Genomic DNA, 14,269 nt, shown 5'->3' with positions numbered 1-14,269 from the left:
GAACTAAGGTACGCAACTTCAGCTACGCGAATAGCGTAGCTGAAGTCGAACTACCTTAGTTCGAGTTACTTACCCATCCTCACGGCGTGGGATCGAAGTCCGCGGCTCCCCCGTCGACTCCACCACCGCCGTTAGCGGTGGTGAAGTTCCGGAGTCTACGGGAGCGCGTTCGGAGTTCGATATATCGCGTCTAGATGAGACGCGATATATCGAACTCCGAGAATTCGATTGCTACCCGCCGATCTGGCGGGTAGTGAAGATGTACCCTAACTTTGTAGAGTAGACCAGTCCTTAGGTATCAGAGAAAATGGAAGGAAGTTTTATTGAGTTAGGTCCTATATTCCTACAGGCTAACCTCCTGAGCGTTGTTGCCTGCTACCAGAAATAATATGCACTACTCTATCACTGTAAAATTCCAGCACTGAAAAAACTAAGGAGTAATATTAGAGTCATTTTTCACATGTAGGTCCAGTTATGGACTTATCTGCTGTGATGGAGTGGTGCTGTGTAGTTACAGTAAGAGTGTCTGAAAGTTAGGATTCCTGGATCTTATTCTGAAGTCAGTGGAAAGATATCCATTGATTTCAATGAGAATTGGATCAGATCCTGTATGAACCTGAGTAATGGAAACGTGACCTGCAAGGTGGTGGAAAGAAGTTTTGTGCTCTCGCTCTCATTTTTTGGTTCAAGGCAGGGTTTTTTACAACAGAAATTCAGGTCTTGTCTGCCCTCGAAGCCTTATAGGCTACTGGAGAACTAATACAATTATGACCGAAAGAGGACGTGAAAACTGATCAAGAAGGAAAGTTATTTTTATTTACACTAGTCACAATTCCTTATTTTTTTATTTGTTTTGTGTTAACACTGCCTTGACTTGGCTGCGAAATGTTTGGGATAAAGGATGTCTTTAAAATTCAACATCATGCCCTTTCAATTAAGGTCTGAGAGAGCTCACAATCCACATTTCTGTGTTCTCCAAGAAGCCTTCCAGCAAGAGCAGGGAAGACTCTACGTGAAATTCTTGATAGTTTTAAGGTAAATCAAGTAAGGGTGGGGTGGGAGTTTATAAATAAAATAAATAACATCACCCAAATCTTTAAGACCTTCTTTCTGCATCAGAAATAATAAAAGGGACCCACATCCATTTATTTTCCTTCGCAAATCATCTTTAACCTCTATGTACTTAGTCTGGCCCTCTCTAAAATACGCTTCATATTTCCCTACCTCACAGGAGTTTATGAAGATGAATGAACATCAATCTCTTTGAGGTCCTCATATGAAATATTGCTATAGAAATGCAAAGTATCATCATCATCATCGTTGTTATTATTATTATTTATTTGTTATTATTACTATGGCTGTGTTAAATTTCCTGCTGAGTCTGTCCTATTTATTTTCAGAACATGCTTGAAGGGTTGTTAATCCATAAACCTGATGAGCCCATCCAGTATATGATAAGCCACTTAAAGCAAGACAATGATCATGGTAAGTGAAAATGAGAGACCATATGTAGTTCAACTCATGATTTATAAACCATTGTTGTGAAGCTCTACTTCAGTTGGCAAATGGTGGATAAAAGTTTTCAGCCCGTCTCTCAAATTTTTGTAAGCGATTTGGAATGGTTATTGGTAAGATATTTTTAATTTCTTTTCTAGTGGATAATCTAATAAAAATGCACTTGAACAGTTATAAAAATGAAATCCTCTAAGGGAATAACAAAGAGTTCTAGTGTATCAATTATTAATGCTTTCTGTGCCCCATCTGATATTTCCTGTTGTCTTTAAGCTCGCTAATTACCCCTTTTGTCAGGTGTACAATTGGTTTCCCATTCTACCTGGGCTGGCAGCTTCTCTGTTTTTCTGAGTACTTAGTTACTTGCTACTGTTAATGAGTTCCACAGCTCAGTGGCATCTCAGATGAAGGAACAGCAAGCATGCCTACCCATGTGTATAACAAAACCTGATAAATTGAATAGGAAGTATGTATTCTGCACAATAAAAGCATGTACACTCAATCAAATTATTTGATTTACAAACTGTTCACCCTTAGGCAGATTATATTTGGAGATGCACAACTGAACTATAATTTTGTTCCGCATGAGCTGTCAGGAGTAGCTGGTGTCATGTTGCTTTGATGTTTCTTTAAAACCATAGTAAACCATTATGAAAGTTCTGCTGCAGCATCAATGAAATCATTATCACAAGAGATGCTGAGAGCTCTTTCTACTTAGTGATCAGATGGATGTCGACTGAAATGCAGTTAAATAGCAAAAATCAAATCCTGCAAATTGTGTCCAGCCTGTTCTGATGTGGGCAGCATGAGAAATCTGATCGGTTTTACAGCCCCGTTGAAAGTACACAGTTGAGTTTCATGGGATTTTATAGAATGCTGATAAATCTCCATCACACTGAGCTTGTTCTTTAACCACACGGTATTAGTTGAACAGAATCAAGCAGGCTGCCATTCATGACTTCAGTAAAATAAGGGGCTAAAGATAGAACCACAGCAATTGTGTGTCAAATGAAAAACTGCTATCTGTTTGTGGTTTGAAAGAATCTATTAAGACGTGGAAGGAACTCCAATTAAAATTAAAGCCTAAATGTTGTTTTAAAAGTAAATTTTATGGAAAACAATGTAAGAGAAATCTGTAGTAGAGTTGATATTTACTTTTTGATCATGGTGGAAGGTGCTGACTCTTTAGAAGAAAAAACCCTTATTAGAGCCATCAGTAAAGTGATGAATTTTCATGATCTTGCCTTGCTAGACAGTTTTAGCCCCAGAGAAATTTTCAAACAGAGATGTGGAAAAAAAGTATTGCAGCTACCCTAGGTGTGAAGTCAGAAAATCTTTTTAATTAATAATAGGATCTAAAGTACTCTGTACAAAATACAAACAAACCTAATGATTATAATTTACAACAATCCTGATGAAGTTCTTGGGTCAAATATTAGGTGCCTGAGCTCTCATGCTCAAGGCTATGTGGTATTGTTCTTTCATGTGATTGTTCTAAAAAGCTAGAACAATGTGATGACTAAGCTATTTTTTAATGCAAAGAAGTCAGTTTTATACATTTTATCTGGGTTTGTGCTAATAAAAGGTTTCCAAAATCCAAGTAACATTTTTTTTGGTGAGTACTTCCTATATAACCATGCCTATGATGAAATGTTACAAAATTCTGGAAAAATGTTAGTCTTGTATTGTATACTTCTGTATATATAGGTTCGACCGAGGAGTTGCCTTGCAAGTTAAGTGATTTTTTTTGCATTAATATTAATCACAGAATCATTTGGACTTGAAGGGACCCCTACTGAGTCCAGTCCATCCTTTTGCATTGTACCAGGAATAATTCAGTTCCCCCTAAAACTGTACCTGAATGCTAAACGTTAAGACTGCTTGGAAAAGTAAATTCTGTAACATCTCAAGATTCAACACTGAGATATGGTTTATTACCAAAGAAAAAGGTGTTTTACAGATTTCTCAGTGTTCATTTAGCTGCCTGTGTAGACCTCAAGCATTTAATACTAACTGTGTGCTGATCTGAGGGGTTAAACGTTACATACAGTGATGCTCTGGTTGTGCCCTTGTGTCATATGTTTAGGGAAAAATGCCTTAGAAGATTCTTACAAGTGTGCAAATGAGTAAATCAGTGCATTACACTGCCTCATCTGCTGCCAGCCACTAAGCAGAGAGAAAACCAGATTTAGTACAAAGTGAGCATTTACAGTAGCCCTGGGCAATATTAAAGCATGATATGGTGTATATAATGGTACGTTTCGTTTTTCATCAAACGTTTGTCCAAGAAAGTTGTGTATTAAAGCTTCAATACCTACGGGTTTTCTTGTGAATTTTAAATCATGCTCCTAGTTAAACCTCAAAAGGATCTGTGGATGGAAAGGTTTTTTGATTTTCTTTGAAGTGGTTTGAAGAAGTTGATTAGTGTTGGCACCCGAGCACTCTTTTATGACGCTGTTTATAAATAATTCCTCAGTACCGGGCTGGAGTTTCAAGGTGTTAGATTTTAAGAAACTAGGATTTAATCACATTACATTTGAAAGAAATTAGGTGATAAAAACAGCCGATGTATCCTTTTAAAGTATTTTTCGACATTGTGTACTAGTTCTGTTGCGCTTGCAAGAACCAATACGGGGGGAGTTTTCCTTAAACCTTCCCCGTCAAATAACTTTGTAAAGATGAAGCTGTAATTTGGGTTTTATGAATGTTTAAAAATTGTACCTGCCCAGCTGCTCCTAAGTGTTTGGAAGGTCCTCATAAAATTACATTTCCCATCCTTTCCTGTCTGCCGAGATCAGAGAGTATATTCCTTTTTGTTGTCATGACCTGGAGAGGTTTTTGGCTGGATAGATCCCCCAACTCATCTTCTTTAACCCATACTATTGCCAACAAATACCTATCAGTCACTGTTCTCAAGCCTGATTCCTTCTCTCCCCACAATGGAAAGTGGAAAGAAAAACCCAAGATGTTAATGTAGCAATTCAAGGGATCACAGCCCAAAATGTACGCATGCAGAAAAGCCTCAAATCTTTCTCAAGCGATCTTTCCCCTTTCTCCTTGTTTTTTCACACCGCTGATGCTTCCCTACTTCACTGTAGAATGAGAATAATCATTGTGTTGTCTATATGATTGTAAATTCTTGGGACTGGGAACGTATCCAGTTTTTTTTTATTCTTTAGATCGCCTTGTACAGCTATGGCACTAATAAATACTAGCAGAGATGAGACAGGAACTTGTGTGCTAAGGGAAAAGAGGTTGCTGCCATGGCAAGTAACTCTTGTTCCTTCCTTTCATCTTGCATCCCCTCCGCATGGAAGGGACATTGACATGCAGCAGATAAACACAAAAGGAGAAAAAAATGGAACTTAATGCTGACTAATGAAGGGCAGTGGATAAAAGGATAGAGGAGAAATGTGGAGTAGCCCATTTTGTCTTGTGACTGTGAAAAGTTTTAGTGTCCCACAGGCAATCTGAGAAATGTTCCGTATACATTTTTTTCCTATTTCTACCCACAAGGTAGCTATCCACAATAGCAAAGAAAAGTGCCCATTTTAAAATGTATAAACCTTCTTGATCCATGACATAACCTGTCTAGAGAAAGGTGTGAGTTGAAATTACATTACTCATGTTTCATTTTCTAAAAATGAAAAGGAAATGCATTATTAGTACAAAGTAGTAAAATAAGAAACTATACACTTTGAAATTGGCCATCATACTGCATATACAAAATTAAAATACTGTAAGCTGCATCAGATCGAAACCATTCAACATGTTGGGAATAAAAAGCAAAGTTAGAAATACAAGTATTCCGTATTTATGCCCTGTTTATGTGAATTACAAGTAAGCTGTCTGTGCTTAAAGCTAGATATGTGCTAAGTACCTTGTCAAATCAGAGTCTTAAACGTGTTAACTATGGAAATTAAATTAAGACATAGTCATGACTAGCTTGGTCTCTTAATCTTGCAGTCCTTACTCAAGCAGAACTCCCAGTGAAATAACTATACTACAGTATAATTACATGTGTTGTATATTATGTAATATAGAGAAACAATAAAGGTGTCTTGCCTTTCTGCATCTTGACATTCATGTATATTTATTTTATAGTTCCAAGAATTTGTATACTTGGTCCACCCGCCTCTGGAAAAACCACTATTGTAAGTATAATACCTTAAGTGTTATAACACTGCACTGCCATATGTTTGCAAATTAGAACTTCTTGTTCAATTATGCTGGAATAATTATGTATTTAGAAGTCAAAAGTCTTGTGACAATAGAATAAAAATAACTTTTATTCCTGTTTTGTGGGCTTTTGTGGGCCATAGTTTTGACCTGTGCCTAGATACCACAGTGATAGGCAGACAGACAGACAGTCTAGATTAGATTAGACAGAAGCACTGGCACCTCAGAACAGAGGAACTGAAAAAATGTGAGAAACAAGGGGTGTCTACACAAAACAACCTGGCAGGCTTGTTACATTTATGGATTTGAGACATTTAGGTTCAAATATTCAGAAGTGATTTCTAAGTTTTGGGTGTACAACTTTAGATGTTTTGGGCTTGATTTTCAGAGGTGATGGTCACCCACAGCTCCCAATTAAGTTGGAGTTCTGGGTGCTCAGCACTTCTGAAAATCAGGCTTGAGGGATATGATTTTCATAGTGCTTATGTGACTTAGGAGCACAAATACTATTAAAAGTTAGTGTTCCTTAATCACCTAGGCACTTCTGAAAATTCTACCCTGAGTGTCTAAAGTTAGGCACTCAAACTTAGAGGCCACTTTTGAAAGTGTGGTTCTTAGTGTACTACTACTGGTGTGTGTGTGGGGGACGGGAAGAAGGGGATTGAGCCACATAGAATTTAAAATGTGTTAATTGTCACAACTGCTTTTGATCTAGAAGTTTTCAGTATAACAGTGTATATTCCAAAAAAAACCCCAACAGTTATGGCTTTTTATGCTTTCAGAATTAACATCCATTTATATTTTTCTTTTTTAGAAACTTTTTTCAGATGCAGTTAAGACTTGCCAAAGAAATGGTCTATGTACAACTAGCATCTTTCTCAACAGCTTCCATTCTCTGTGTGTATTTAAAATCACATTTGCAAATTTCAGGGACAAAAATAAGTTTCTAATTTTTTTTTCCCCCTCCTTTTGGCAGTGCAGAAACAATGCAGTTGTGAGATAGGAAGCTGGATTCTGATCTGGTCTGTGCATCATTAAGAAAATTGTTACTGGTTCAGTTGCAGGGCCAATACTACTCATTTACTCTGGTACAATGCCACTGAAAATAATGAAATTGTGCTGGTGTTTATTTTCCATGTAATATAAATATATATTTCCATTATATGGCAGAGTACTGGTATCTTCCCTTGACAAGATTATAAGAGTTTTTATGAAATTCCCAGTAAAAAAATCTGTGAAAATGGTGTTAAATTTGTAAATACATATTAAAAATGTAAAATAGGGAGGAAATAAACTTTAAAAGAACTGTGGAATTTCAAAGAAAACATTGAAAAGCTAGGAAATTAAGTTAAATTAAAATTTTAAACAATACTATGTAATTAGAGAATTAAAGTACCATAAATTATCTATATTCTGTCCTGATATCCCCACCATCCAGTGCACCCTACCTGAAAGATAGTTACTTGTTCGACAGGTATTGTTGTATATTACAGCCAGCTTCCCTATTCAACCCTATATATGCCTTCGTGGTTGGCTCCTGACCCCTGATGTCTGGGGGACATCTTAAATCCTAGGTAGTAAGTGGGAGTTGGCGATGCTCAGTACTTCTCAGGTTCAGTCTTATAATTTGGTGGTTCATCCATAGAGTTTAAGAAGTCTGTAACTCCAGACACCTTTTACAGAATTCCCCCCTGGACTGATATACCACGGTTTACATAGCTGAGTTGCAAGAGTATATAGGAAACTATATTGGGAAAGTGAGAAAGAGGTTAGGTGAGTTGTTCGGGCCTCATCCAAAACCTGCTGAAGTCAGTGGGAATACTCTCTTTGATTTCAGTGGGCCTTGGATTGGAACCTTTGTGCTTACGAAGTGTAAAAGGTAAGTGTTTGGTGTTGCCATGTTGTGAATAGAGGACAGCCTGTGACCATGGAGTGGGTGGGTATTGCACAAATTATGCTGAGTATGGTCACAGTGTAATGGAAGTATTTGGCTCATTTTTCAATGTCTATCTGTGGTATTAGAAACCTATTTAATTACTTTCTAAGCCAGGAAAGATGTCATACAAGCATACGGTTGTGTCATTAATTTGGATGGAGCGTTAGGGGCATGGATACAGAGTTAAGGTTGTTTTTGTGTTTCTTAACAATGTATATTCATATTCTGCTTTTTTTAAGTTTTACCTTAAATTCAAATGTTCCTGGCTGTTCAGTATATATGGTTTTGAAAACTTCAGCATTCTTTTATTTCCCATTAAGTTACTGATAAGTATTCACAACCTTAATTGCATATTAACAAAGCATCTGTTCTGCAATGTGAGTACTTATTAATCTTATAGTTATGGATTATTTGTCTAAATTGGAGGCTAGGAAAATACTGACTTGTTTTGCTTTCTGTGGGGCTTCTGAAAACATATTTTCTTTGCACCCATCTTTCCCCCCCATTTCTTTCCCCAGGCAACGTGGCTTTGTAAACAATTGGATACCCCTCGTATCACTCAGGAGACTTTATTGGAAGAAACATTAGAGCTGACAAAAGAAGTAAAGGCATTTCAAGAGAGAGGACAGGTAAGTAGGGAGAGGTAACAGACCAGCTCTGTGCGTTATGGAAGACAAATTATATGACACTGCCATGATTTCAAATGGTGGACAACTTGATCATATTAAAGTACAAAGTTTTGCATCAATGGTGGTTTGAACATGAGTGTATGAATTTGTAGGTGAAGGGGTTTCCATAGGGAGAAAATAACCTTTTTGCTACATATAATAACATGAATAGAGATAAAAATATACTATGACACAGACAGGGATGGGAGATTGGCAGCGATTGAAAACCTTAACATTAGATTCCTATTAGATACTAGAAATACATTTCTGGGTATGCACTGTACTGTTTAAAGAGTTATACGGTTTCACAAGAGAAAGCCTGTTCTGTTTTAGCATGTTTGATGATCCCCATTAAGTAAGCACTATTCTCTGGAGTCTGTTTCAGTACAAAATACTTCCAGAAGATATGTTCATGGAGAACACTTCTTTGATGTGACAGAGCTACTTAGCTATGTAGGGTTGATTTTTCTGTAGCATGACACAAATAATGTACTTGGTGCACTAATTCAGAGTAGTGTGCCAATCCAGTCATTTGGTGAGTGCAAACCCAAGAGGCGCTCAGGCTGAGGAGGCAGCAGCAGCATCAGGAGGACTTTTAGGGTAGGTGTATACTGCAGCGTAAGCCCAGGGTTCAAACTCAGGCTCAAGCCTAACACCCCTTCCGTCTAAACACAATTCATGCTAACCCAGGGTCCCATGAGGGTGGAACCTCTGATCCAGGACCCAGGATTCCAACTGTATTGCTTTGTAGTGAAGATGCAGCTAGACTGGACTCACTCTCAGAGTCCACCAAAAGTATTCCACAATCCCATGGGCCGACTTTTTTTGTCCTCTGTACAGTCAAGTTTGGTGAACAGTCAAGTTTTCCCACACTGCACCTGAACAAAGGGCTAGAGTGGCCACGTTTTGGGAAGGCGTTAGGAATTCTGGGATAGGGGTTGTTGGACTCAGGTCCACATAATGCAGCGTAGACGCTGGGGTCCCAGATTGGGACCCAGGGTTCAACAATTCCTAAACTGGGGTTACAGTTGAATTTAGATGCTGAAGCCCTTGGTTACCAAACCCAGGATCTGGTAGGTTAACTAACTCAAGTTCTACTAACCTGGGGCTTACATAGCAGTGTAGACATACCCAGTTCTTAGGCTGGCCAAATTTAAATGCTTCAACCAACCTTCAGAAGAGCATTTGTTTCACTACTCGCTCTGAATTCATTAATCCTTCCACCCCTCCAGTACTCTGGAGCTATTCTTTCCCCCTCCCTAACATCTCGTGGAAGATTTTTTGAAATAAGTTGTTCAATGAGCATTTTTGCCAGTTGATTTGAGGTATGGTATTGACATGAGAGTTACCGGTACTTGGTTTGTAGGTCAGTGAAGTAAGTCGTACAGAGTTGACAGCTAGTGAAGATAGAAGAGAATGAAATGGGGGAAGGATGTCCTGCATAAATCGGGTCAGCACCCCATTTACCCTCCCCTCACAAAAAAAATAAAAATAAGACCCTATATTTATTACATTGAATCAAAGAATAAGGTTTGGAGATGCCTTGAGTAGAACTCCTGGTCTGAAGATTTGTGAAGAAAAAGTCCATCAAAATCACTGAGACTACCTACAAAACATCTGCTTTTGACTAGGATAGAATAGGTTGGTGTAAAAACGGCTTTTATTGAGAAAATGAACTTTAATAATTTGATTGAAGGATTTTTTTTAAAGATTATTTTACTAGATTCATGAAACTCAATTTAGAAAAGGGGAAATTTAAAACAAAAATTCCCTTTGGTTTAATTACTCTAATTATTAACATATTTCAGACTGAAGAGAAGCACTTTCAAGGGTGTCCTTTTGGGCTTACTTGATTTAAAAACACTGATGATGTGGAAGATGAAAGCCAAAGATGTCAGGGCTAATCAGGTGGCAAAGAGCATCTGAGAGCCGAAATTGGTGGTGTTTTACTGTTGTGCTGTTTACACCTTTGTTTGTAGGATGTTAGCTACTAGAGGGATGACTTTCATAAATCATTTTTCCAATTCCCTTGCATGATTTTGACTCTTCATATATGAGTGTTATGACTAAGGATGAAATTCTGGCTCTATGGAAGTCAATGGGAGCTTTGACACTGATTTAATTGTGGCCAGAATATAACCCTCAAAGATTTTTGGTTTTGTTTTTTTTAATTTTTTTTCCTCCTTGTTCACTCCTTCTGTCCAGGGGCTAAACCCACTTTTGGCATAAGTGGCCATAATTCCAGTGGTGAATTTGATCCCATATGCACACTTAACACCCATTAGCTTTAAGAAGAAAAGGGTGGGTATGCAGAGACTAGAATACAGAACAGTTCATATAGCGCAATATACAACTGGGCACTAAAAAACTGCAATCCTCTCTAAGGCAGTTTAATAAATTAAATGAGCTTTTGTTTTGTAAGGTCCACCTTGAAGATCATTCATTGCAGTTTAATTTATTTAGATGATCATTTCACTTCATATGTGTGAGGTACCCAGGGCTAAATTAACCCAAAGGCCAAACATTTCTGGCATTCATTAACTCAATCTACCTACCTATAGTTACTAGGGCTAGGCACGTATTGCAAAAAAATTTCCACAAATATTTATTCAAACTTTTTGATTAGTTCACTTTGGCCCCATTTGCTTCCTATGAAAATTTGAGCATTTGAGTTTTACTGGCCCAGGAGTTCATGGAATGGGGATTTTAAATGTATGATTATTCTCAGAAACTGAATTTTAAATTTGCACATGCAAGCATTCGCTGATCCATGGTCTGGCACTAACTAATGAGCTCAAGTAGTGACAGCCAACTGTCATCAATCCACATTTACAAATATTCAAAAAAGAAGTCAAATATTTTTGAATATTGGATAAATTTGAGGGAATCATGATCTGCTAACAAATATTCCATGAAAGGAAGTAGAGGCTCAATTTTTAGATAAATCATTGCAAATTATTTCCTCTTCTCTAGTTAGGACAATGTAGTAGAAACCACCTTCAGGTTATTCCTCTAGTGAAGTTTAATGATTAAGTATTTAAAGATTTACTTCTTTTTTCAACTGGCTAAAACAAGAAGTTGAAACAACTATTGGTTTTAGGGGCTTTCAAAGGTTTGTTCTTTGGACTGTAGCAGATTGTAGTGCAGATATGTGCATACTATGTAGTTACTTAAAACTGCTCTGCTGTTGCGAATCAGCACCGGCATAGTCTCCCTGTGCTTTTAAAGAAGAAATAGAGAAGAGAATTAAAACAGAGGCATCCTTATCTTTGCATGTCCAGTGATCTGATCTGTTCCAGGACAAGGCACTACAAAAGAACAAATAGAAAATGTTTTAATCTTTGTATGTATGTGTCGTGTGGTATGCACACCCTATCCTCCTTTGGGCCAGAGTGGAGTTGTGATACCACCACGGTTACAGTCTACCTGACAGTCTTTAGGCTGAAAGCGGCACGGCCCAGAGGTCGGAGACAATATGGCTGCTCTTGGGGTCAGGGCAGGGCAGCCCATTGGCCAGAATCAATTACAGCAGCCCTTGCATTCAGGGCAGCGCGGCCTAGTGGCCAGAATCAATTACAATGTCCCTTGCATTTAGGGCAGCGCGGCCTAGCGGGCAGAGTCAATTACAGTGGCCCTTGTATCAGCCAGTACCTGGGTAGGGGGGCCCGGGCGCACCTGACTCCACTGGGCCCCAACCCAGGGCCCTAACAGTGTGGTCCACTACTGGGTCAGCAGGGAATGTCACTCAAGTGGGAGATACCACTCGTGCACCCTCCCTGGGTCACTTCCTACTGTGCTTCCAGAAGCTTCAATCCCTGGGGCATCAGGGTCTCTGGGCTCCTCAGCATGGAGGATTCCCTGGGGCTCCATTGGCCATAGACCTCCAGTCTGACTCTCAGGATCTCCAGGTCCCGCAGGCGAGGGATGTGACGGCTCTTCAGCTGGAGTCTCTGCCAAAAGTCCTTCCCCTCCACAGCATTCAGCCTAGAATGAGCTGGGCTTCTCCCTTTTATACTGAGGCAGCAGTTGGAGCATGCACAGAATGGTCTGAGTGGTGGGACTTCCGCTGCCCATAGCATGGGATTAATCGTCTCTTGTCCAGTGTGTGATATGCACACCCCATCACAATATGTAAAAAGATCTGTATGTGTCTGTAAGGGAGAGATAGAACAAGCTGAATTGAAACTTTTTTGACTTCTAAAATACTAAACCAGTTTTCTTCAAACTTGAATGCTTTTCTTTCCTCAGGGAGAACTATAAAACAAGCCAAGTTTGAAGTTTCTAGATGCAGACATTTTTGCAATAAGAAAGCGAAGAAACTCCATTTGGAACATATAGGGAACATCCCTGTCCCCAATCAAAAAGCATTTGTAAGGGTTTTACTCAAATGCTTTTGTGGGAAGATTGTGCACAGAGTATGCATTATGTTGTCATTGGACTAACACATAATATTCATTATTAATAAGGCAGAATCATGAATAGAACTCATCAAATCCATGTATACATAAAATTTTTTTTGTCTTTAAAGGCAAAAACCACATCACCGTTTTAGGAAAATCTAACATTCCAAACAGTGGGTTTGTCCATTGACTTCAATGGATTTTGGATCAGGCTCAGAATGCCGTAGCAGGTAGGAATACAGTTTCCCAGTTACCAACCATGCATGTGCACCAATGTCTGAGATCACAGATCAGTGGGAGGATGTTTAACAACATAATAGACTTGAGGGTTTTTTTTGTAATAACACCGGTGTGTTAGCTCCTACTGTAATTTTGCTGTGATGGGGCAAGGAATTGCTCTAAATAGCTGTGTTCTATCGGATGCTGTCTATCAGATTTGGCCATTTTTAGTGTAGTGATTGAATATGCCCTATTAAAATATTAAGCAGAGTGGTGATTTTGTAGACTACTGCTTAAGGAAAACTTCACTGACCAGGAAACTAAACTGGAATTGAGCCATAGTCTTCAGATAGATCTGGCTTGAGTGCTGATAAAGTGCAGCACCCATACATATGCCCTTGATTATTTTTCTTCAGCAAATTCTGGTCAAAAGAGCGGGCTAAGATTACCACTGCAGTGAAAGAAGTTAGAATAATTTTGGTTTAAATTGGTTTGGCAGGGCTTAGCAGAGTGGACCCCCTGGCAGTTGCTAGCCTCTCTTGACGTGACACATCAAAGAAGTCAGTAAGACACTAGCTGTTTCTGATAGCAGCATGACGCACCTTTGGAAGGTGACAGACTCAAAGCCACACACCCAGGCTCCAACAGTGAAAGGCTGCAGGAGATTTTGACGCACCACCCTATGGGACCTGCCGACTTTCAAGAAACAGAGCAATTTCTTTCACTTTTTCTCTTTTACCTGCTTGAATGCTGCTTCGTGAATGGCTGATATTAGGAAAATGATTGAGAACTGGAGACATTAGAGATAACAAAGACCTAATTGGGTCATCTTGGGTATTCCCCAGCCGGGGCAGCATTGTTCTCTGTGGTATATTTTTAAATGCTTTGTCCATCTAATTTTAAATGACTTGCATAATGGAGCTTTCACCATTTCCTTTGGGAATTTTTCCATGATCTAACAGAGATCATTGTTAGGGAATCTTTCCTGATGTTCAGCCAAATTTTCTGTTGTTCACTTTCATCTAGTTATACCCATTATGTCATCCTCAACCAGAAGGACAAAAAAAACCCCAAAACTAAACCTTCTTCAGGTTTACACCCATCAGATTGTGTGGTGAAAGCAAGGAATGGGGAAACCCACTGGTGATTGTAAATGTTTGTTTGGAACAACAAACATCGAATGCACATCAAAGAGTTTCCTGTGTTAGGTGGAAGATAACTTTGAGTCAGAAAGTAGAATATCCAGCTAGAGAAGTAATCCTGGATTTAGTTCTTATCAATAATGGGGAACTTAATGAGATTGTGAGAATTAATGGGGGAGCTTGGTACCATGGACCATGAGCTACTTTAATTTA

At 38.8% G+C, this 14,269-nt stretch overlaps 1 protein-coding gene across 10 annotated transcripts in view; it reads left to right on the top strand.

Moving 5' to 3' along the window:
- The window catches only part of AK8 (adenylate kinase 8), a 103,447-nt gene that overhangs the window by 6,397 nt on the left and 82,781 nt on the right, over nucleotides 1-14,269 (top strand). For 9 of the 10 annotated variants that reach the window (XM_044992460.1, XM_044992457.1, XM_044992458.1 and 6 more), the window contains exons 3-5: nucleotides 1,401-1,485; nucleotides 5,617-5,666; nucleotides 8,146-8,256. In XM_044992460.1, coding sequence (XP_044848395.1) covers nucleotides 1,401-1,485; nucleotides 5,617-5,666; nucleotides 8,146-8,256 — 246 coding nt within the window. Of the gene's footprint in view, nucleotides 1-939; nucleotides 1,036-1,400; nucleotides 1,486-5,616; nucleotides 5,667-8,145; nucleotides 8,257-14,269 lie in introns of all 10 variants that reach the window. The other variant, XM_044992459.1, reaches the window with a different exon arrangement.

The sequence above is a fragment of the Mauremys mutica genome, chromosome 18 (genome assembly GCF_020497125.1).
Source record: "Mauremys mutica isolate MM-2020 ecotype Southern chromosome 18, ASM2049712v1, whole genome shotgun sequence".
Lineage (NCBI taxonomy): Eukaryota > Metazoa > Chordata > Testudines > Geoemydidae > Mauremys > Mauremys mutica.
The sequence above is the reverse complement of the archived record's forward strand: the minus strand, read 5'-3'. Positions and strand labels throughout refer to the sequence as shown.